General features: G+C 41.6%; 1 protein-coding gene and 1 pseudogene across 1 annotated transcript; both read left to right on the top strand.

The window, feature by feature from the left end:
- The first annotated feature begins 11,304 nt into the window (after positions 1 to 11,304).
- Positions 11,305 to 12,290, top strand: LOC138825736 (olfactory receptor 13A1-like; annotated as a pseudogene).
- A 10,087-nt stretch (positions 12,291 to 22,377) lies between these two features.
- On the top strand, positions 22,378 to 23,364 carry LOC138825735 (olfactory receptor 13A1-like). Its single transcript, XM_070020412.1, has one exon. It carries the CDS (start codon positions 22,378 to 22,380, stop codon positions 23,362 to 23,364), a length of 987 nt encoding a protein of 328 aa, XP_069876513.1.
- Positions 23,365 to 25,340: the final 1,976 nt, after the last annotated feature.

The raw sequence follows: 25,340 nt of genomic DNA, 5'->3' as shown, positions 1-25,340 counted from the left end.
TTAAATGACAGACTTGTAGGAGTTGTCTGTCCCACTGTGCGCCTGACTATAATTGCTGCAGGGGACTAAACCTGTAAAGGTAAAACTCTATCTTAATCATGATGAAAGTTTTGAAACAGCAACTGATTAAATGTTCTAGTAATTTTTAACTGGATATAGTACTTTAGGATATTCATTAAGATTGAAACCATTGCTACTAAGTCAAACCTTTGGTCTTAATTTCCTCCTTTCTGCACCTCAAAAGAAACATTCAGGACAATTCTTGCTTCCCAGATTCTTTTTAATCCAAAGGCAACCTTTTCTTTTCTCAACTTCCTTTCCAAAGGCTTTATTTTCTAACTTCCCTTTGCTTAAATTTGTATTTAAAATAACCTCTATAAAACTTTTAACTAAAGTTCCTTGGGTCCGGTTGTGGGGCCTGAACTCTGGGCCTGGGCGCTGTCCCTCAGCTCTTCAGCTCAAGGCTAGTGGTCTACCACTTGAGCTACAGTGCCACTTCTGGCTTTTTCTTATGTGGTGCTGAGGAATCGAACCCAGGGCCTCTGGCATGCAAGGCAAGCGCTCTACCATTGAGCCAACTTCCCAGCCCCCTAAAGTTCCTTTTTAATGCAATGTAATAATCCTGTGAAACATTTGTTATCACCCAAATCTGATGACTGTCTTCTCAGTTTGAGTTTAAAACTCTTCATTTTTAACTGCAGGATGACTCTTTGGTGTCAGAGATGGATAGTCACACAATGGACACAGGAGATTTTCCTCAAGGCAATTTCATGCAAAATGATACAATATACTTACTCAACTCAGAGCTAGGCTGCCTGGGCAGACACTTTGCTAGTTTTTTTTTTTTTTTTTAAATCACAATCTAAACTACTTCATCAAGGATTTAGGCTCATATTCTAAGTTTAATTGATTACTAAGATTAGAAAGGAGCTCTTAAAGTTGTACCTCCCTAATTTGGCTGCAGGTCACCAGCACCACAGAGACTAGTTACAATTGAAATAAAAAAGCATATAATTTCAGGAAATATCAACACAAAACAAAACATAAGCACATTAGTTTAACAGAAAAGACTTTTTCTATTACACCTCACACCACCATGATAGGTTTGTTTTTTGTTTTTTTGTTTTTGTTGATCATGGGACTTGAACTCTGAGCTTGGACACTGTCCTTGCACTCTTCAGCTCAAGGTGAGCACTCTACCCCTTGAGCCAAAGTGCCACTTCCAGTTTTCTGGTGGTTAATTGGAGATAGAGTCTCATGGACTTTCCTGCCTGGGTTGGCTTTGAACAATGATCCTCAGATCTCAGCCTCCTGAGTAGCGAGCATTATAGGGGTGAGCCACTTGTGCCCAGCTGACAGGTTTTTTTTTAAAATGAAAACACTTGAACATATTTATACACACCCCCACTTGGTCACAAAGGTCTTAAAACATGCTTAGGTTTTAAAAATGAATATCGGTCATAAGTTTTCTGGAATTCCAGTGGCAAGAGACATTTTGTGCCCATGGCACTATAGAACCATGAGATCAGTGTTAGAAAAATAAAAACTTAAAAACAAATACTTTTGCAAGCAACAAACAAGAGTCTCTTACAGATAACCAAAGCCTAGAGAGACAAGAACAGAATATATTTAGAAAACTTTGCTGCCAAAGCATACTAGCAAATGGATTGACCTTACATACTTCCTAGATGGGCCTCAGTTTTCAGCTAGCAAGGCACATTAGTATAGAAATTGACCTTGTATATTTCCTAGATGTGTGGAGGAAGGGTAAGCATGATGGAATAGTGGAAGTGGCCTGAAGATGAGCCCTTAACCTACCACACTTTCTTACTCTGTTATTCACCCATTTTTAGACTAGAACACTTTATACTAAGGCCAAATTGTATTCCACAGAGAGATTAACTTTACTCCCCTAGAACTCCCTTGAATCCCTGGTGAAAGTTCTTAAGCATACATTGGGGGACATACATGGGAAGAACCATGTTTCTAAAGACTGACACAAGTACAGTTGGTACAGGCACTATAAGAGCAGGGTGAAATGAGATGTACAAGTCGTTATGTTGAAAACGAACTTTACAACTTTGGTGCGGGAGGTGGGGTGGGGAGGATTGGGTGGGGGGGCAGGGGGAAGATGGGAAGGGGAAACAAAGGAGGAGGCTACAAGGCTTGATAAGAAATGTACTCATTATCTTGCCCATGTAATTGTAACCCCTCTGCACAGTATTTTCACAATAAAAAAAAAGAAGAGCAGGGTGAGAAAAGAAAAGCCAGTGCCACTGAAAGTAATCATCCCAGAAGACCACGCAGACACAGCCATGTACAGCAAAAGGAGTTTAGTGTCAGCAAGGGCTGACAAGGCCAATTCTCTCATGGGAGAGGGAGAAATGGCACCTGTCTTTGTTCAGGGGCATTTTTATAGTCAGGGGACTAGAGGCAGGGAGTACTCTGCATGCACAGCTGGAAGATAAGTTTCAGTCTGGGTGGAGGATGGTAATACGACCAATCCTGGAGAAGCCTACAGGAGCCCAGGGGGGAGTTCTCTTTTCTTTGTGAAGGGCAGGGTGTAGTTCAGGTCTGGGTGAAGGGTGTTCTGCTGATGCAGCTGGGGGCTAGAGATACAGACAGAGGGCCTAGAATGGAAACTGTAAAGTCTCAAATAGAGAGGATATAGTAACAGCTGCCATTGAGAGAGAGAACTACATAGGACACAGCTTGACAGATGTCTTCACGAGACCAGATAGGTTTTCTTGTCAGAATCATATGAAAAGGAACAATTCCCAGAAACCAAATTTGGGAAGACCAAAGGAGAGAGTTTACCATGAGTTAACTCACCAAAACCATACCAAAAAACCCTCTGCTGATGTCTCAAGCTTTGAGGGCTTGTTGGGGTATTGATTGTGTCTGATCCACTTCTTCAACAGTCCAGATAGACAGATTTCCAGAAAACAGAAACAGAGACTTACTTATCTCCAGAGGTTTCCTGAGTGACTCCAAAAAGATTTAGTGGTAAGTTAGGTATTCATGGTCTGGCTGTCAGAGTGGTGGAAATTCCACAGGGCTCTGGAACATCTCAAGGGACACCTCTCTTATGGGTTCCCATCCTCTGGAAGCCCGAACACCAAGGCCATCCACTGGTGCCTTGACACTGGGATCTTGCTAGGGCCTCCAAATATTATATAGGAATTCAATCAGTGAGACACACAGAAGCCACACTTTAAGAGGTCGAATTGGGAGTGTTTATTAGAAAGCCAGGTACTGCCTGCAGACTCAAGTCCCTGAATGCAGCTAGCACAAAGCTTATAGAGGCCAAAATCATATGATTGGGGTGGGGAACTAAAACTAACAAAACTGTTATCCATAAGCAAAGCAAACTATGGAGGGGAACAATCAGGGACAATCAAGGAACAGTTATCTGGGGGAAATAATCAAGGGCAAATATTCTCTGCAGCAAAATTTTCCTGGAGCTAAACAAAATGAAACATCTGCAATTCAAAGAATGACCTATTTCACCTATAGGGTTTTCAGAACTGGGTAAAAAGTCCCCATCATTTATTAAAACACTAGGATGGCAGTTACAATAAGATGCTGTTACTTAGTCCCAGTATCCATATTTCAATATTTCCATTTCCTTACCATGATAACATATTTTCCCACTTAATCGCATTTAAAAGTATTTTAATTGCATACTACTCCATATGTCACCAGTGTTCAATTAAACCCTTATTGGACAATTAGGTTCCCTTCACACTTACAGATATAGAACCTGTTCTGAGTTCAAAAAATATGTTTTAAAAGCCTTTCTTAAGATAGGAGCCCAAGAACAGTACTTGAACATTTTGAGATCTTTTTAATTGTTATTTACTTAATTTCCCAAGGACTGTAACTATTTATATTCATACAAAACTTGAAATGTTTATTTCATAAACTTCCCATTCTGTGTCCCAAATATTTCATTGTCTTTACCTTCATTCTTTCTCTTAGCATCTCTTGTGAGGATTCTTGTGTGTGTTTTGTGTGTGTGTGTGTATATGTGTGTGTGTGTATGTGCATGTGTATATATGTGTGCATGTATGTGTGCTTGTACCAGGGCTTCAACTCAGGGCCTGGGCACTGTCCCTCAGCTTTCTCTCTGAAGGTTGGGGCTCTACCACTTGAGCTGCAGCCCCCCTTTGGGGTTTTTGTTAGTTACTTGGAAGTAAGAATCTCATGGATTTTGTTGCCCAGGTTGCCTGCCAACTATGATCCTCAGATCTCAGCCTCCTCCTAGTTAAGATTACAGGTGTGAGCCACTTATACCTGGAAATGTTAATCATGAACTTGATTGATGGATGCCTTAGGGATGAGTAAAGTTCACTTCTGAATGTCTCTTGAAGAGTGTTTCAGGAAACTGCATTTGACAAGTGGGTTCACAACTGATGGAGGGAAGAGGAAGGTTTCCCTGAAGAGGGATGGCACCAAACAATAGACTGAGGGCCCATATGATTTAAAAGTTGAAAAATTGGCTGGGTGCTGGTGCCTCATGCCTGTAATCCTAGCTACTCAGGAAGCTGAGACCTGAGGATCATGGTTGGAAGCCTGCCTGGGTAGTAAACTCTGAGATTCTTACCTGAAGTGAAGAGACTGGGTCTGATCAGCACCATCTTAGCCACATGGTGGATGATAGGATACTGTGTTTAACTGGTGCCATCTTGTCTCCCAGGTGATGGACATGTCTGAATTCTTAGAGGTAGAGGCGGGGACTTGGCCTACAGGTTCTTGGACCTGCCAGCCTTGGGTCATGAACTCTCAAGCTCTCTGTGACCCTGTCCCTGACCTGACCCTCTTTAGGCCCAGAGAAGCTCAGGTACAGGTACATTATGCCATGTGTCTCCTGTCTGCTCCTGTCTCCTCTCTGCTCATGTCCTGGTGCTCCTCCTGGTCAAGATGGCATTCCACTTCAGCTTTTATTGGAGCTGATCTGGTTTCTTGGTATTGTTTTTCTGCTCTTTCTTTCCTCTCAGGCTCTCATGGCTCAGTTTTCTAATAGTGTTAAGAGTATTTGCTGGGCTGCAGATCTTTGGACAAGATTCACCACAAGCACTCCAATTAAGGCTCCAATTTTCAGCCTCTTAACTGTGGCATCTCCCTATCTTGCTGATCAAATTCCCATATAATAATCTTCAATTAACCAAGAAAACCAGAAATGAAGATGTGGTTCAAGTGGTAGAGCACTAGTCTTGAGCAAAAAGTAGGTGGGAGGATAGTGCCCAGTCCTTGAGTTCAAGCTCCAGGACCAGCACAAAAGAAAACAACAACCACCCCCAAAACAATGACAAATGGAGAAAACCCTCCATTACTTGTAGGCTCCACATTTTCTGAGTGAGTGGGTCTATTGCTGCTTCCATGATCACAGACCTTGGCTTCTTCAGCATGGATATACACCAGAGGCTCTCCAGGGAGCTTTGGGACCTGCAGCTTGGGATTGGGGCAGCATCATCCATCTCCATTGTCCTGAAGCTCCCAGCTTCTTGTACTGAGGAGATAATGGGGTTTTCTTGCTCTACAGGGTGCAAATGGCCATTGTTGGCCTCCAATCATGTAAAGTCAATCTAATAAGTCTCCGTTTATCACTGTGTGTATTCTATTGATTCTGTTCCTCTGGAGAACCCTGACTTCTGCAACTGATTTCTTTCTTTCACCTTTATTGTGCTGTGATTAGCATTGAAGTGTAGAGTTCAGCGTTTTGTAGTAATAGTTACAGAGTTTTAAGAACATTATCCTATGAGCAGTCACTTTTCCATTTCTAAGTGCTGGTGGCTCATGCCTGAAATTGCAGTTTAAAGCCATCTGGGGCAGGAATGTCCATAAGACTATTTATTTCCAACTCAGCAGAAATCTAGTAGAGGAGCTTGACTCAAGTGGTACAGCACCAGCCTTGAGTAAAAATTCTAAGAGACAGCACCTTGTCCTGGAATTCAAGCCCCAGTACTTACACTCAGGCACCTTCTCTGTCTGCCCCCTCCCCCACCTCCAACAAATGTTCTTTCTGTTCTCCAGACTTGTCTAATCTGGACATTTTGTATAATTGGACTCACATAATAACATACTATGTGATCCTTATGGTTGACATCTTTCAGTTAGCTTAATGTTCTCATGGTTCTTCTATGTTGTACCATATATTAGTACTTTAATCCTCATTACTCAATAATATTCTACTTCATGTTTATTCTACATTGCATTTGTCCACTTGAGGAAAAGCTCCACTTATAACTTTCTGTTGGTTAGTTGGGGATAAGCATCTCAGGGACTTTCCTGTCCATGCTGGTTTTGAACTGCGATCCTCAGCTCTCAGCCTCCTGAGTAGCTAGGATTGCAGGCATGAGCTAAAAGCACTGGCTACGGCTATGATGCTTGTGTTCCTATGGCCCTGTAGCATAACTGAAGGCAGATATTGTGATAGCTCCTCAACATTGCTCCTTTTTATTTTGTTTAGGATTGCTTTGGCTCTTCAGGATCATTTTTGCTTCCATAAGAATTTTAGGATTTATTTTTCTATTTCTATAAAGAATGTTATTGGAATTTTGATGAGGATTACACTGAATCTGTACACTGCTTTCAGTAATATAACTATTCTCATATTAATTCTGCTAGTCTGTGATAGAGGGTTGTCTTTCCATCTCTAATGCCTTTCTCAATTTCTTTCTTCAGTGTTTTATAATTTTTATTCTAGAGATCTTTCACCTGTTTGGTTGGGTTTACTCAGTTTTATTTTATTTTGAGGCTTTTATGAGTGGGACCATTTTCTTTATTTCATTCTCAGCATATTTGGGCTTATAGATAGAAAAGCTACTGATTTTTGAGTTACTATTAAGAACACTGTTATGTTGCCAAAACTGTTCATCAGGTCTAAAACTTTTCTGGTAGAGCTTTTAGGGATTTTTTCAGGGTAAGACCATGTCATCTGAAAAGAGGGAGCATTTAACTTCTCCCATTCCCATTTATATCCTTTCTCTCACCTTCATGTTTTAAAAAAGCATGTGAAGAAATTCACATCCTGTCTTGTTCCCTAGTTTAGGGGGAATGCCCTTAGGTTTTCCCCTTTTAGTTCCATATTGGGAGTAGAAGTTTCATATAAACAATTTAGTACACCAAGGGTGTGTCCTTCATGTCCTCTGGGGCTTACACCCCATGTCACATGTTTGGACTTCAGCCTGAACTGGCCTTGGGGCCATCACCAATGACGGCCAAGGTCCTGCAAAGAGGGACTTAATTTAATTGCTCCTTCAGGTTCCACTTAGAGCAACAACGGCTATGAAATCCCTCCCAAGGGTCTCCCACAGACAGAGACAACTGGTTAATCATGAGTAAAGAATTCTTTACAGCATTGGCTTAAATAGGGGATAACAAGCTTCAGCTGTCCAGTGGGTGCTGTCACAGGCAGTGTACTGATTGTCCTGGCATTTCCAGCCTCCACTGTGATTGATGGAGAGAGCAAGACCATACATAAAATATGGTAGCTCCACAAAGAGGAAAATATTTTAAGGTAATTATGAGAGTTCTGAGGGTTGTCCATTCCATTAGGTGATATTTGAAATGGGAAAGTTTGCTAATAACTCTGTCTTCCAAATATAAGTCCACAAGACCTGTTGGGTTTTGTTTTATTTACTTGGAACTGGTAATGTTAGACTATTTCTTTCTGGGTATTTTAACTATTTGGTGAATAAATGAAATAAGAGAGTAAATGGTGAGTCCAAATAGGCTGAAGGCTTAGGATTGTACAGCACGTTGGTAACTATTAAAATAATTATAACAGTTTTTGTTTGGTGCTTATTTTTTTCTGTGCTGTTCTCTGTCATTTGATTTAGGAAGGTAATTGGTACCTCAAAGCCTTCAGACAAGACTCTAGCTTTGTCACAAATATTCTATGTGTCTAATGTCCTAGATTCAAATGTGACATTCAAATCCAAAAGGATGAACAAGGTAAGCATCAAAATATCTTTCTGAACAAAGGTGAACATGGGAAATTTTGACATGTTTTAAATTTTAGCTCTCTGTCTCTGAAATACTTTAACACCAAGAACATATAACATAAAATAGAAAGACAGTGGATTAACAATGTGGTATCTGTGAAAAATCCTGAACACCTTTGATAAAAAAATAAGGTATTCAAGTGCCTCACTCATAGTTAAATATCTTTAAACAGTGATAATACTCCATTTGTGAAACTGAAGAATAAATTGGACAGATCATTAAAAGTGAACTGAATTCCTTGTAAAGCTCAATCTATTTTTAGAAAAACCTCAGTATGAACCAGAAATGTCTAATGTCAGGGATTTTGATGGCAATATTGCTGTTTCCAAAGTGACAGAAGGCATCCACCATTCACTATTTTGGTCCTGGAAGTGCACCTCAGTATGTTTGAGAAGAGTGAAGACAACCCCTTTACACACCCCATACCTGGCCTTTGGAAGCACTGCGTTGTGACTGTAGCATGAGTTTAGGCTGGGTCATTGCTGTCTGCCGTCTTGTCTTTCCACTGTGTCCCTGGTAATTACTCTGTGAGTTTGATGAGAATTAAAGCCAATACCCATGAAACCTCAGGAGAGAAAGGTCTTTGTTTCTCTCAGAAGAGAAATGACTGACTGAGGTCTAGGGGAAAATTCATGGTTATTGTCATGAAATCTGCTTGTAGTCCTCACTCTTGATGGGATGAGGACTCTGTCCACTTGCCCTGGAAATCACAGCAAGTATATCTTTATCTGAGCATAATTTGTTCCCTGAATACACTTAAAGTGTTGAAACTTACAGAAGCTCAGCATCTGTGAACTTAGACGCAGGAGGTATATTTGTTCATGTTATCCTGACTAAAGCTAGGTTAAGAGAAAGACTGGGTGTAGGATCCCTGGGTGATAGATTCTCTTGGTGCCCAGTCTTTGAGTATAATGCGGGGGGTGGGGGGTAGCTTGTCTTCTCCTAGGCTGGCTGCTGTAGTGTGCCTCTGGTTGTCACGAACATGCTGGGGAATGGACCATCATGATTGGAGTCACTTCCTGTGGCAAGTGCAGAAACTTTATGCTGGGTATCAGCAGGGCAAAGCCACTCCTGTTCCTTTTCAGCCCAAGTCAGCTTTTCAGGCTAGATTTTCAGTCTGCCCCAGAAATTAACTGCAATTACCTCCCAGATTGTGGTAAACAAGGTGCAGTCATTTCTGCAGATCCCAACCCACCACTGAACAAAGCCAATTGTTTACTCTTTTTGTCTCTAGGAAAAATGTTATGAGCTTCAGCATATTATGTGCTCTTGCTCACCAAAGTGACTGAGCTGTCAGATCCCTTTCTCCCAGGAGGGCAGATGGAAGCTGGCTTCTCCATCCATGTGAGAGGATTGCACATGGACAGCCTCCTTGCTCTGAGTTTTAGCAACGTGGTGCCCTTTAGTGAAGGATGAGCTGCACCCATGTGATGTCAGTGGATGCTTGCATTTCTGGTGGAAGCCTTTAATTTTTGGTGGCCATTGCAATTCTTGATGTTTGACCAAAAGGGGAATTTTTCCTTCAAAACAAACATCTCCCCAGTTTTATTTGAATGAAAGAATAGGAAAGGTGGTAGGTCCTACAATGGTTTTACCTTCAACAATATAGAGTGCAGTGCCTTGAAAATAAAATGCATGCTGAGGATCACCATTCTAGACTGTTCTCCATCATCATTTCAACAAGCCTCATTGGGTGCTTACTAGAAAGGCTGTGCAGAGCCTCCAGAAGCATACATATTGACCTGGAGTCAGGTGGATCTCACCTGATCCCTTAGTGATGAGTGTTGGGCCTAGGACAGAAATCTGTACAGAATCCTGAGAGACACAAAGTAGGGATTTCTCCTCCAAGGAAGGGGCTGCTGGACTATCTGGGTCATGAGGAGGGCACTCTTGTCTGAGGGCTGGGAAGGTGGCTCAGTGATAGATTGCTTGCCTTGCATGCTTGAGGCCCTGGATTCGATTCCTCAGCACCACATAAGCAGAAAAACCCGCAAATGGAGCTATGGCTCAAGTGGTAGAGCGCTAGCCTTGAGCTGAAGAGCTGAGGGACAGTGCCCAGGCCCAGAGTTCAGGTCCCATGACCAAAAAAAAAATTAAAAAAAGAAAGGAAGGAAGAAGAAAGAAAGAAAGAAAGAAAGAAAGAAAGAAAGAAAGAAAGAAAGAAAGAAGGAAGGAAAGAAAGAGAAGAAAAAAAGAAGTCTTAGTGTGTCTCATTGGTCATACTCATCTCAATCATAGCAGTTTCATCTACCAATACCCATTTTCCTTTAAGTACAAATGAAGTCCTATTGTGAATATTACATTTACATTTTCATTCTGTTTTTAAAATAACCAAGAAAATACTTTAAAAGACCCAGACAGTATTATATTAAAGCATTATAATAAATTTATCTATAAAAGGTTAGGTTCATTGCATTTTCAGTTCTAAACAATGGTACTCTAAAAACTTAAAGATATTTGAGTGATTTCCCTTGTACAAATTTTGAGAAAATAGTTGTCTTAGGTGGGAAACATACTTTTTTGGGGGGAGGGGTCCGGTCGTGGGGCCTGAACTCTGGGTCTGGGCACTGTCCCTCAGCTCTTCAGCTCAAGCCTAGCGCTCTAGCCACAGCACCACTTCCGGCCTTTTTTCTTTTTGCTTATGTGGTGCTGAGGAATCAAACCCAGGGCCTCAGGCATGCAAGGCAAACGTTCTACCACTGAGCCACCTTCCCAGCCCCAGGAAACATACTTCATAAGACCTATATCTACATACTCCTGCAAATTCTAGTTGGCATGTAATTTTCTTACTTTGTAATATCATGGAAGGAATGATTGGGTGGTTTATTTAAGTTCTATTTTTTTCCTGCTGAATGATACTTTATGAATTTAACTGACATCTTATATTTACTTCTCATTTTTGCTTATGTCATAATAAAGTGGTCTCTATCTCTTCCTGTCTGTCTCTCTCTAATGGTGCTAGTGAATGGTGAACACAGGGCATGTAATCGGTGGCTTTTTCATTTACAGCAGGCACTCTACCACTTGAGCCACATCTCAAGCCAGGCATTCTGCTGGAGGCATGAACTGGAGATAGAGTACGTAGGGACTAGCCTTGAACTTCAGTCCTCAGATCTCAGCCTCTTGAGTAGCTAGGATTACAGGCACTAAACATGGATGCCAATTCCATGTGCTTACCTTAATCAAGCCGAGTATAAATGTACAGTATCACTGCTGCCATGTTTTTATGCATGAATAAGGCATGGCAGTCTTTCTTAGGCCATCTTCCATCTCTCATCTTAGCCCTGAAGTCACATGCAGCTGTGGGTGAAGAGTCACCTGATACTTCCTGAAAGACCTCTTGCCCCAGGACCATGAGCAACCAGACCATCGTAACAGAGTTCATCTTGCAGGGCTTCTCAGAGCACCATGAATACCACATCTTCTTGTTCTGCTGTTTCCTGTCCCTCTACTGTGTGGCCCTCACAGGTAATGTCCTCATCATCGTGGCCATCACCTTCAACCCTGGCCTCCACACTCCCATGTACTTCTTCCTGTTCAATTTGGCCACAATGGACATCATCTGCACCTCGGCCATCATGCCCAAGACACTGGAAGGGCTGATGATAGAGAAGAGCTCCATCTCCTTTGGAGGATGCATGGCCCAGCTTTATTTTCTTACATGGGCTTTATCTTCAGAGTTGCTGCTGCTCACGGTCATGGCCTATGACCGCTATGCAGCCATCTGCCACCCCCTGCATTACAGTACCATGATGAGCAAGGCTTTCTGTAGCGTGCTTGCTGCTGGAGTGTGGGTGATCTGTGCCTTCAACTCATCTATCCACACAGGACTGATGGTGCGACTGAACTTCTGTGGGCCCAATGTCATCACCCATTTCTTCTGTGAAATCCCTCCTCTGCTCCGTCTCTCCTGTAGCTCCACTTATGTGAACAATGTCATGACCACACTGGCCGATGCTTTCTATGATGGGTTTGACTTCCTGATGATCATTGTATCCTATGGCTTCATCATCTCCAGCATCCTGAAGATGCGATCTTCAGAGGGAAAGCAGAAAGCCTTCTCCACTTGCTCCTCCCACCTCATTGTGGTGTGCATGTACTGCACAGCTGTGTTCTATGCCTACATAAGTCCCATGTCTGGCTACAGTGCAGAGAAGAGCAAGTTAGTTGGAGTGCTGTACTCCATGGTGAGCCCCACCCTCAACCCCCTCATCTACACTTTGAGGAACAAAGAGGTCAAAGCCGCCCTCAGGAAGGTTTTCCTTTTTTTCAGAAATTAATCTGTCAGAAATTAATCTGTCATGAGATGGGTGTGAATGTTGATGGGGTGACATTGATCAGGATGCATTGTATTCATAAACTTCTTTGTTGAGTGGAAATTCTGTTGTATGCCTTCTTAAGGATAATAAAATACTTTAAAAATACTTTTTGCCAGAATGTCTTCTTCTTGGAAGCTCCATTTTCCATGGGGATTGGTCTTCCTGGGTAATATGATGAAGTTTTCTGTGCTGAAATTAAATAAGCCTACCTCTTCCATCTCAGCAGAATGTCTGCATGGATGACTTCACACTTTCGGACATCAGTGACTGACTGAGGGAAGTCTGATGTTGATGTCCAACTCTAGGCTTCTGAGACAGAGTAACTGATGATCTAAAGTGAGACAGAACCTTGGTGGCAGGGGAGTAAGATTGTGTCGGTGTGCATGTGTATGTTTTGATGGTGAAGGCAGGATTGAACATATTTTTTAATGCTTAGACCTGTATAAAAAATCTATTCTTTCCTTTGTTATGGAAAACATTCTAAATGTACATCTGGAAATCACACGTAGAATTTACATGTGCAGACTGGAAAGTGTTCTGGCAGGAGTTTTGGACACTATTGTATTTGGAGGACTATTATCCTAATGGATAGATTTCAGAGCCAGGGGCCTTTGGCCCAGGCCTGTCATCCCACCTACTCAGTAGGAGGTATTGTAAGGTGAACTTATCCTAGAAGCCACATTTTGGAAGATTGGAATAGTGGAGTCTTTATTATACATTAGCAGGCTGCAGGCAGCCAGATGTTACAAAGGCCTGAAGCCCTCAGATACACTTAACACGATTAGGAAACAGACTAGAGAGAAGAAAGAACAAAAGTAATACCAACAAGGCAATTCAGCTCCCATAGAGCTGAATTGGGACACCATGAAGACCAGAGATGAGCTAGGAAACAGGACACAGGAAATGATCATGGAGATATACATAGCATGGTTAATGGCAGCTAGGCTGGCCTGGGGCTAAATAGGGTCCAAACAGGGGAAAGGTTTCCAAAGAAATTTCCACAAGAAATTCCCAGTCCCAGGCAGTGAACTGACAGTGGACTATCAGCCAAGTGTCCACCAGGGATCCGGGCACATCCATCACCTGGGAGGCAGGTTGATGGCCAGGGGCATTTCCTTCCCCCAGCATGAAGATAAGATGCCAGACCCAGCCATCCACCATGTGGCCAATATGCAGCTGGCCAGACTTGGCCTTACTTCATTCTCTCCTTTTTTTCTAGTGTATATTAAATCAAATCATTGATTCTCTGTAGGAGGGCTGAAGGTTTTTTTTTTTTTTTTTTTTGCCTGGGATGTTTACATCTGTAACTTAAGTAGTCTCCAGCAGTTAAAGTTGGCTCCATATAGTTGGTACCCATCGCCAGTCAGGGGACTTTGAATTTTCTTTCCCAGGTTAGATAAGGTATGATTTACAAATCTATGTCCCACACAAAGAATGTCCTGCAACTAGTTTTAAGTTAAGCAGATCCAAAGCAATCTTTCACCAGGAATCAGCTGCCTGTGATGGAGTCAGGCAAGAGTCCAGTCCACTTTCTCCATGGTGGAGGTGGACAGGATGACCATGTACTCTCCTCCAGATGATGTCAGGTCATCTGTGAACTTTACTCAAATGGGTGGGTGGCAACAGCAGCAGCAGCAGGAGTGGTGGCGGTATAACCCAGCAGCTCCAAAGAATTGTCATACCTGCTGAGTTACCTGAAAATTTCTACATAGATTGATTAAAGAAGTTTTACCTAGGGCCTGACTTTTGTTAATCTCCCAATATTTTCCTGGTTGTACACTGGCTTTTGTAGGCTGGCAGCCCATTGGTTTTTAAGGCTGTGGTCCCTGGATAATTTTACCAGGGTGACAACTTTTGGTAACCAGATTATTTTTTCTGGTCGTGGGACCTGAACTCTGGGCCTGGGTGCTGTCCCTCAGCTCTTCAGCTCAAGGCTAGCACTCTACCACTTGAGCCACAGCGCCACTTCTGGCTTTTTGTGCTTATGTGGTGCTGAGGAATCGAACCCAGGGCCTCAAGCATGCAAGGCAAGCACTCTACCACTGAGCCACTTTCCTCGGCCATAACCAATATTTTTTAAATAAGGCTAGGATTTCCTAAGCAGACATAGAAGGGTTAGGCTTGTAAGCATCTTCAACAAGTTCTGTCTTTACTCTTTGTTTGTTTTTTTTTTTTTTTGAAGTTCTGTCTTTACTCTTGTACACTTACTACCACGGTTTCCATGCCTTCTTTTTGTATACTGCCTCATTTTTCATAAAATAACTCTGGTCCCTTGATCTTAATGGCAGGGGATGGGGGAGGGCTGTTGAAGATCCATCTTCTGTAACTTCTTCAAGCTGACCCAGGGGCCCTGACCCTGCCTAGTCAGGAACCTATAATCTTAGCTTATTTTACCAGGGGGTTGCCACGATTAGATGTCATTAGGAACAATATTTTACTCCAAACTAGAAGCCATAAACAATGTTTAACTTTTAACAAGTGCACAGACCGTTTCTTGGTCATGATAAATTATACAGGTCTCTAGGCATTCACATAGAGTGAGACCAAAGGAGGACACTCTTAGGAGAGGCTCACACAGGTGCGATAGCTGTGTGCACCTGACCGTATAAAATAATAGTTATCAAAGTGAACTCATAGAAATGGAAAAATAATGGAAAAATTTTTCCTTTGTTGCTGTTTGTTTTGTTTTCTTCTTGTCTTATTTATCGGTGTTTAGGAGGGTGAGGGAGGCCTAGAAATGGATGGACAAATGCAGCAGTGGTTTTCATTAGATTCTATGTGGAGAATGAACTATAGAACTTGTCGGTGGGGATGGGAGTGAAAAACTGGGAGGGAGGAAAGGGGTGACATTGTTCAAAAGAAATTTATTATTTACCTGACTTATGTAATTGCAACTCCTGTGTACATTACCTTTACGAGAACAATAAATAAATTAAAAAATTGGATGAAGGGAAAATTATGTTGCTACATACTAATAAGATTATTAGCAATAATAATTAACACCAAATAATTACTGGTATGAAGTAGTAGTGATACAAAATCCTCATTTTAAAAGTCCTTTAGGAGATGGAGGTGGGAAGGTGGCTCAGTGGTAGAATGCTTGCCTTGCATGCATGAGGCCCTAGGTTCTATTCCTTAGCACCATAAACAAAATGGGAAAGAATAATGATTATATATATATATATATATATATATATATATAATGATAGTATATTCCTTGCACAAAATATGGAAATATCACAATGAAACCTTTTTGTACAATTAATACACAATTAATAGAATTAAAACATAAAAAGAGTGTATTCACAAGAAGTATGAAACTCAAAAAATTTTTTTTTAATTTAATTTAATTTTATTTGAGAACATACTGTACAGAGGGGCTACAATTACATGGGCAGGATAATGCATACATTTCTTACCAAGCATTGCAGCCTCCTCCTTTGTTTACCCTTCACCTCCCTTCCCAGCCTCCCCCCTCCCCCCACCCAATTATACCCCCCTCCCCCCCACACACCGACATTGTAAAGTTGGTTTTGACATGACATTTTGTACTTCTCATTGTTGCAACAGGTCCACCTGAATCCTTAAACGACTTGTTTGTCCCCATCTCCTCCACATGTTATACTGACCTCAAATATAGTAAAAGCGGGGGTTACACTGTGGGGGAGGGACATACAAAGCAACAAAGAAATAATCTTATAAATGCGTTAGAAACACATGCATGAAAGAAACGAAAACATTAAAATACATATTTAAGGGTTCATTTTCCTAACATCACATTATCTGACCTTTTCCGCTTGACTCATACCTATACTAGATATTGCAAATAAGGGAAACCATGGGACCTATGCTTCTTTGGGCCTGGCTTACTTCACTTAATATAATTTTTTCCAAACCTTTCCATTTCCTAACAAATGTGGAAATGTCATTCTTTCTGATGGAGGCATAGAATTCCATTGTGTATATATAGCACATTTTCTTGATCCATTCATCTACTGAGGGGCATCTGGGTTGGTTCCATATCTTAGCTATGGTAAATAATGCTGCAATAAACATAGTTGTGCTGGTAGCTTTAGTGTGGTCTTGTTTGTAAACATTTGGGTAAATGCCCAAAAGTGGGATTGCTGGATCATAGGGGAGATCTATGTGAAGACTTTTGAGGAACCTCCATACTGCTTTCCAAAGTGGTTGAACAAGTTTACATTCCCACCAACAATGAAGTAAGGTTCCTTTCTGTCCACATCCCCTCCAGCATCTGTTGTTGTTAGAGGTCTTGATTTTTGCTGTTCTAACTGGAGTGAGGTGATATCTCAATGTTGTTTTGATTTGCATTTCTTTTATGGCTAGGGATGTTGAACATTTCTTCATGTGTCTATTGGCCATCCTTGTTTCTTCTTCAGAGAAGCTTCTCTTTAAGTCTTTCGCCCACTTATTTATTGGGCAGTTGTGAAACTCAAAATTTGATTGATACCCTGAAGAATCTGATAATCGTGATAAATACTAGCACCTATGCTGACAATGAGGAAGGAGAGGCACAGGGTGCTTCTCTAGGTGTGGGGTGTGGAATCATAGATGCTGACAGTAAATATGCATGGGTAAAGAGCTTTGATTTGATTTGGGAGTAGAGAAAGACTTGAGTTTGCATCCAGATATTACCAGAAGCACTCAAATCAACTGAGCCCTAGTTCCCTTCTAAGAATAATCACAGATGCTGTCAAAGTCCTGAGGATGTCAGATTCTTGTATTGAGAAGCTCTGGGGTGCTCCTGTTCTCTGGATGCAGAACTCATTTTGGGGCAACCTGGCCTCAAGTTATGTAAGCCAATCTAATAAGTACTCTTTTATATGTGTATATATTCTATTGGTTCTGTTCCTCAGGAAAGCCCTGACTTATAACAATTAATTTCTTCCTTTCTTGTAACTTTATGGAGGGGTAATTAACATAGTGTGCAATCCATACATTTAAATGGTACAATTCAGAACCATTACGGTAATAGTTACATAATTTTAAGAACATCATCCTTTGAGTCAGTTTTCTATTCCCACAGGGCAAATATAAATGTACTTTTTGTCTTCTGGATATTTCATATAACTGGTATTATATAATATGTGACCTTATGGTTGACATCTTTTACTTAGCTTAATGTTCTCAAATTTGTTATATATCCCAGCTTTAATCCTTGCCATTACTAAATATATGTGGAATTGTGTTTATCCACTTGAACCACAGCTTCACATCTGACTATTTGCTGGTTAATTGGAGATAAGAGTGTCATGGACTTCCCTGCCTAGGCTGGCTTCAAATTGTGATCCTTAACCTCAGCTTCCTGTTTAGGTAGGATTACAGGATTTCAGGACCTGGCTAGCACCATGACAATTTTGTTCCTTGGACCCTGTGATAGGAAAAGTCAGGTAGCTCCATCATACTTCTTTTCGTGTTGTTCTGGATTGTTTTGTCTCTTCAGGGACTTTTTATTATTCCATAAGAATTTTAGTGTACATTTTTCTATTTCTTTCTCTCATATTACTCTTCTGAGAACTGAAGCATAATATTGAGTAAGCATGAATAAATATACATCCAGTCTTGTTCCTCAATTTAGGGTAAAGACCTTTAAGCTTTTCACTTTTGAGTCCCATATTGGGTGTAGAAGTTTCATAGAAACACTTTAGTACACCACAGGTGAGTCTTCTACTTCCCCTGGGGCTTAGACTCATGTCCCTTGTTTGGACTTCAGCCTGAACTGGCCTTAGGGCCAGCACCAAGGACAGCCAAGTCTCCTGTAGAGGGATGTAATTTAATTGCTCCTTCAGGGTCCACTTAGAGCAGCAGCTGTGAAATCCTCCCAAGGGCCTCCCACAGAGAAGGACAACTCTGGCTGAAGGTGAGTCAAGAATCCTTTTGGTGATCGCCTTAAATAAGGGACAAAACCCTTTGTTTTGCTAGGTGGATTTGTCTAAGTGGATGATGTCACAGATTCTACACCCATTGTTCAACCTCAGCTGTGGTTGACAGAGAGAACAAGACAATACATATGGTAGCTTCATAAAGGCCATAATTGTTTTCAAGGTAATTACGAATGTGCTAAGCGCAATGAATGAAATGAGAAAAATCTGCACATAACTATCTACTAGATTTTTTCAAAAACTTGTCAGGTTTTGTTAACTTGGAGCCAGTAACATTAGAATTCTTTTTCCTAGGCATTATTAATATTTGTGAAATAAATGAAATCATGGAACAAATAGAGTACCCAAATGAGCTGAGAGTGTACTGTTTTGTTGCATGTTCCAACCGTAAAAATAATCAACAAATTTTGGTTGATACTTATTTTTCTTGGCTGTTCTTGGACACTGAATATAATGCAGAAAGGCAATGGAGAAATTACACAGCACAGAACTGTGAACTGAAATCCCAAAGCCTGGGACTTTACTGCAGCATTCTCACATACATTCTGTGTATTTAAGTCACAAATCCACTTGTGGAACTGCAATGAAAAGATCTAACAAAGCAATTATGAAAATATCATTCAGTTTCAAAGATGAATATTAAAAATTTGACATAACCTGACTTTTTAGCTTGGTATTCTTGAAATACATTTGTGGTAGGAACAAGTAACATATAAAAGAGAAAGACAGTAGATTATGAATGTTGTCTGTGGAAATTCTGAACACTTTTAATAAAAAAATAAAGTATTCAAGTTTCTATTACTAAAATGCCTTTAAATAGTAATGATATTCCATTTGTGAAAGGATGACCAATAAATTGGACTAAGGTATGATGACTAAAAGTGAATTGAATTCCATGTAAAGCTCAATCTACTTTTAGAAAAAATTCAATATAAACTAGAAACATCTAATGTCAGGGATCTTGATGTCATCTATTGCTATTTTCCTAAAGTGATGGAAGGTATCTACCATGCACTATTTTAGTCCTGGAAGTAGACCGCAGGAGGTTTAAGAAGAGTGAAGACAATTCCATTACACACCCCGTGTCTGGTGCTGTGTTGTAACTATAGTATGACTTTAGGCTTGGTCATTGCTATCTGTAATCTTATTCTTTTCACTCGTGTCCTGGTAATTATGCTGTGTGCTTGATGAGAATTAAAGCCAATGCCCTACAAACCTCAGGGAAGAAAGGTCTTTTCTCTGCTGAGAACAAATGACTGGCTGAGGTCAAGGGGACATTTCATGTTGATTGTCATGAAATCTGCTTACTGTCCTGATTCTGGATGGGATGAGGACTCTGTCCACCTGCCCTGGAAATCACAGCAAGTATGTCTTTATCTGAGGGTAGTTTGTTCTCTAAATGTGGACAGCTGCTGCAATTTCTTTTATTCAGAACCTGTGCAGACTGCTCATCCGCACTGGAGGTGCTCCCTTATCTGTCTCAGCAGCTGAGTGAAGACAAGAACTGGGTTTGAGTTTCCAGTGAAGGGGTCTCCTGATGCCCAACACATGGCACTTGATTGTTCTGTGGATATAAGGGACAGATGTGCTCGTCTGCTCCAGGTGCAGCTTTGGCAGTGTGACTCAAGCTTGTCACTAATATGTACTATGGAGTCAACCAACATGGCTGGGAGATATAACAATGTTGCGCCCTTTAGTCAACAACAGCTGCACCTTAGGCAGGCACTGATGGCTCATGCCTATAATCTTTTTTTTTTTTTTTTTTTGTCGGTCGTGGGGCTTGAACTCTGGGCCTGGGCGCTGTCCTTCAGCTCTTCAGCTCAAGGCAAGCGCTCTACCACTTGAGCTACAACGCCACTTCTGGTTTTCTGGTGGTTTATTGGAGATAGGAGTCTCACGGTTTCTCCTGCCCGGGCTGGCTTTGAACCGCGATCCTCAGATCTCAGCCTCCTGAGTAGCTAGGATTACAGGCGTGAGCCACCAGCGCCCGGCTTCATGCCTATAATCTTAACTACTCAGGAAGCTGAAATCTGAAGATCACAGTTTGAAACCAGCCTGGGCAGAAAAGTCTTTGGGACTCATATCTCCAGTGATGTATCAAAAAAGCTGAAAGTGAAGTTATGGCTCAAGTGGTAGAGCACAAACATTTGAGGACACTGCTCAAGCCTTGAATTTAAGTGTCTGGATTGGCACACACAAAAAGATTTGTTCCTTACAAATAAGTGACATAACTTGAATAGTAGGTGATGTTTGGACTTTCTGTGTAGGCCTTAATTTAGGATATGAATTGTGTTTCTTGTAGTTGGACCAAAAGTGGAATTCTTAAGTTAAATATAAACATTAATTGTTTTTGTTTTTAAATGAAGAGGTGAAGGAAAAAGCAAATGGGGTAGGTACCACATTGGATAAGTTGCAGGGGAAGACAGAACCTAGAGCCCAGGGGGCTCCAGGAGGAGCAGTTGAGAGACTTTCCTCCTCAGTGAACACGGGGGGACATGGAAGGGCTGCTAGAAGGAGATTTTCATGATGCATCTCAGGAAGGTCATTCTAGAGAAAGTACAGGATGCACATCGACAAAGAAGGAAACGAAAACGAACCACAATCGGTACCTGCCATGAAATTCTGGTTTCCCTCACCTGTTGACTTTGCCTAAGATACATCTACCAATGTCTATAACCTCCAGAAATCAGGTCATATTTGGGCATGTTATTTCCATTTTTTATACTATTTTAAAAATGATCACCAAGACACCTCAAAAACACCATATAGCAATATGTCAGTATATCATAGGAAATGCATCTTCAGGAATACAGATTAATTTCAAATATTCAGTCATAAATAGTGCCATGCAGATAACTTGAAGATTTTTAGGTGAGGATTCAATGACTTGACAAAGGTAAAGTCATTTTTAAAAATTTTATTGTCAAGGTGATGTACAGAGGGGTTACAGTTACAAATGTAAGGTAGTGAGTACATTTCTTGTTGAACTTGTTCCCCTTCCCTCATTTTTCTCCCACTTCACCCCTCCTTCTCCTCCAGCCAAGTTGTACAGTTCATTTCCAACATATGGTCTCAGAAGTATTGCTGTTGCATTGTTTCCACCTTTGTATTTTGTCTCACCTTCCCATCCCAGAGTGCCAAAATCAAATACTTTGACAATGGAGAATACACCATATGAGAAAAAAAATACAAAAGAAAAAAGAAATCATATAGTACATTGAAGAATTTTTCAATGACATTACTATGGATCGGACTCAGGGGCTGGGCACTGCCCCTTAGCATTTTCTCTAAAGGATGGCTGTCTGCCACTGAAGCTCCACTTCTGGTTTTGTGTTAACTAACTGAGAAAAAGGATCTCATTGCCCAGACTAACTTTGAACCATTAACCTCAGATCTCAGGTTCCTGAATAGCCAGGGTTACAAGTGTTAGCCAACATCACCTGGCTTGAAGATATTGTGTGTGTGTGTGTGTGTGTGTGTGTGTGTGTGTGTGTGTGTGTGTGTGTGTGTGTGTGTATGTGTGTGTGGTGGTGGTCCTGGGACTTGATCGTAGGTGCCATCGCTGAGCTTATGCTCAATTAGAGTGCTCTACCATTTGAGTGACAGCTCAACTTCTGACTTTTTGTGTAGTTAAGCTTCATAAACTTTCCTGCTCAAGCTGGCTTCAAACAAAAATTCTCAGGTCTCAGCCTCCTGAGTTAGATAGGATTACAGGATAGCTTGAAGCTATTTTAAATATCTTTCCAAAGAAAAATTTACAGAAAGAAAAATTGGGGCTCAAATGGAATACAAATCTATATCCAAGAACCCATGCAAATGCTAGGCAACATCTTATGTTGCAAACTTGTTCATTCATGAATAATGAAGGGAGGATCATACATTTAATAATATGCCTTTTTCTTTTTTACTATACTGAGTGGTACTTGGTGAGGTGAATTGTTAATAAAGATTAGAAATCTTGTACTTGCACTTGCTGTTTATGAGCTGAATACTCCTGTTCTTTCTTATATGGTACTTGTATATGTGCCTTAAACAAATCTACAGCAACTATCCAATGTTCAAATCATGTTTTCATGTATGCAGAAAACACAGCAGCTTTTCTTAGGAAATCTTCCATTTTTTTTTTATCCTAGCCCTGAAGTTGCATGCAGCTGTGGGTAGAGACTCTCCTGGTACTTACTGAAAGCGCTCTCAGCCTCAGGACCATGATCAACCAGACACAGGTGACAGAGTTCATCCTGCAGGGCTTCTCAGAGCACCCTGAATACCACATCTTCTTATTCTGCTGTTTCCTGTCATTGTACTCTGTGGCTGTCACAGGCAATGTCCTCATCATCATGGCCATCAGCTTCAACCCTGGCCTCCACACTCCCATGTACTTCTTTCTGTTCAATTTGGCCACAATGGACATCATCTGCACCTCATCTGTTATGCCCAAGGCTCTGGAGGGGCTGATGGTAGAGAAGAGCTCCATCTCTTTTAGGGGCTGCATGGCCCAGCTCTACTTTCTCACATGGTCTGCATCCTCAGAGCTGCTTCTTCTCACAGTCATGGCCTATGACCGCTATGCAGCCATTTGCCATCCCCTGCATTACAGCACCATGATGAGCAAGGCCTTCTGTAGTGTGCTTGCTGCTGGAGTATGGGTGATCTGTGCCTTCAACTCATCTATCCACACAGGACTGATGGTGCAATTGAACTTCTGTGGACCCAATGTCATCACCCATTTCTTCTGTGAAATCCCTCCTCTGCTCCGTCTCTCCTGTAGCTCCACTTATGTGAACAGTGTCATGACCACACTGGCTGATGCATTCTATGGCATATTGAACTTCCTCATGACCATTGTGTCCTATGGCTTCATCATCTCCAGCATCCTGAAGATGAGGACATCAGAGGGGAAACAGAAAGCCTTCTCCACTTGCTCTTCCCACCTCATCGTGGTGTGCATGTATTACACGGCTGTGTTCTATGCCTACATCAGTCCCGTGTCCAGCTACAGTGCAGAGAAGAGCAAGGTGGCTGGAGTGCTGTACACCATGGCGAGCCCCACCCTCAACCCCCTCATCTACACTTTGAGGAACAAGGAGGTCAAAGCCGCCCTCAGGAAACTTGTCCCTTTCTTCAAAAATTAATACACCTGAACTCCAGGAAATGGAAGCAAGAGCTTTTGTTCTTTATTGTTGTTGTTGTTTTCTTTTCTTCTTGTCTTATTCATCTGTCTTTGGGAGGGTGAGGACTGGGGCACAGCAATTGAGAGACAAAGCATGAACAAATGCAGCAGTGGAATTCTCCAGACACTATGTGGAAAATGAACTATACATCTTGTGAGTGGGGGACAAGAGGGAAGAAGTGGTATACAGGAAGGGAGGAAATGATATTGTCCAAAAAGAAATGTACTCTTTACTTGACTTATTTAACTGTCACCACTCTGTACATCACATTTGTAGTAAAAATAAAAATAATGATTAATAAATAAAAATAGCTGGACATGGGCAGCTCAAGACTGTAATCTTAGCTAATCAGGAGTCTGAGATCTGAGAATCGTGGTTTAACGTCTGCCTGTTCAGTAAAGCCTGTGAAACTCTTATCTCCAAAAGCAGGAGATGAACTGTGGCTGAAGTGGTAGAGAGCTAGCCTTGAGCAAAAAGGGCCATGGACAGTGCCCAGGCCCTGAATTCAAGCCAAAAACTCTCCTACTGGGAGGCAGCAGTTTCTGTAAGGGTTGGCCTTTGAGGAAGATCTGATGACTAATGTTAAGTATGCCTGCCTGGGTCAGCACATTGTATTAAGTGTTGAAATGGCTGATGGGTGATTATAGTTGGTTGAGATCAAAAGCCTTCAAGTTGGTTCTGTTGATGTGCCCAAAGGTGGTTCGGGGTCCTCTGGCCGTGAAACAACCCTTCCTTAGGGAGGTCAAATGTGCTTCAGATTTATAGTTGTGTGAAAGTGATTTTCTCCTCTTCTGGTTAAAAATATTTAGAGTTGGGGGCTGGGAAGGTGGCTCAGTGGTAGAGCGCTTGCCTTGCATGCCTCAGGCCCTGGGTTTGATTCCTCAGCACCACATAAGCAAAAAGAAAAAAACCGGAAGTGGCGCTGTGGCTCAAGTGGTAGAATGCTAGCCTTGAGCTGAAGAGCTGAGGGACAGTGCCCAGGCCCAGAGTTCAGGCCCCACGACTAGACGCCCCCCCCCAAAATATTTAGAGTGGTTTGGGGGTCTCACTGCTCACTTTCTCTTTTTTTCTGCTCAGACTCTTGAGTGGCCTTCACTTTATCTTTACTGAATAAACTCTTCACAATCACACCTGATAGCTGTGTGGTCACCCACAACATTTGCAGGATTCTCAAACTGAAGAGTTCCTTCATGGTGACTGTGTCTTGGGATCAATTCTGTGCCTTGTGTTTGACCTCATTTACCATCTCTAGAGCACTATGGTGACTGTTTGTGATGCAGACTTTTTCTTCTGTTCTTCCATTTTCTTCTTACCAACAACAGAGGTGAGACTAACATTTGGATTATCCCTTGGCTTGAAGGTAGAAATTCCACCTTTAACAGTGGATTTGTGGTGTATGAACCTAGGAAAGTCTGAGACTTCTCATGCATTGAGTTTGTTGTCAGCAGTGAGGATCTGGTCTGCCTCATTGCCCTGGAGTGGGGAACATGGATGTGACTGAGCTGTGATCAAAATGTTCTGGGCAGGCAATGCTGTCCTTCCATTGTTCCTGAACAAAAGCTGGTGCACAAATCACCTGTAATAAATAATAAATAATAAAGACAAGTCTTAAGCATGTGTTTTGTGCTATTAGGAAACAATCCTGGAAAAGCTGCTTTCTCCATCAGGATGACAGAAGCAGCAGGTGGGTGATTAACTATACCTTCAGAATTCACTGCAAACATTGTTTACTACTTGACATGGAAGCTGAAAGTAGAGCTTGATTTTTGATTTAGAATAAGTGAATGGACTTTGGCTTCTTTGGGGGGGGGGAAGTATGCATTGAGGCTGATGTTGCGCTGGCCTGTAGATGGTCATGCACTAGTGTTGTTCTCTTGGATAGAATTTGAACCAATAAATTATATGTTGAGTGGCCTTCAGTGGTTTTGAAGACTTCC

The sequence above is a fragment of the Dipodomys merriami genome, unplaced genomic scaffold (assembly GCF_024711535.1).
Source record: "Dipodomys merriami isolate MVZ:Mamm:240054 unplaced genomic scaffold, mDipMer1.0.p SCAF_14, whole genome shotgun sequence".
Taxonomy (NCBI): Eukaryota; Metazoa; Chordata; class Mammalia; order Rodentia; family Heteromyidae; genus Dipodomys; species Dipodomys merriami.
This window is presented reverse-complemented; position numbering and strand designations above follow the sequence as displayed.

Coding starts and splice junctions, on each gene's coding strand:
- LOC138825735 (XM_070020412.1), top strand. CDS start 22,378: ATGCAGCTGTGGGTAGAGACTCTCCTGGTACTTACTGAAAGCGCTCTC.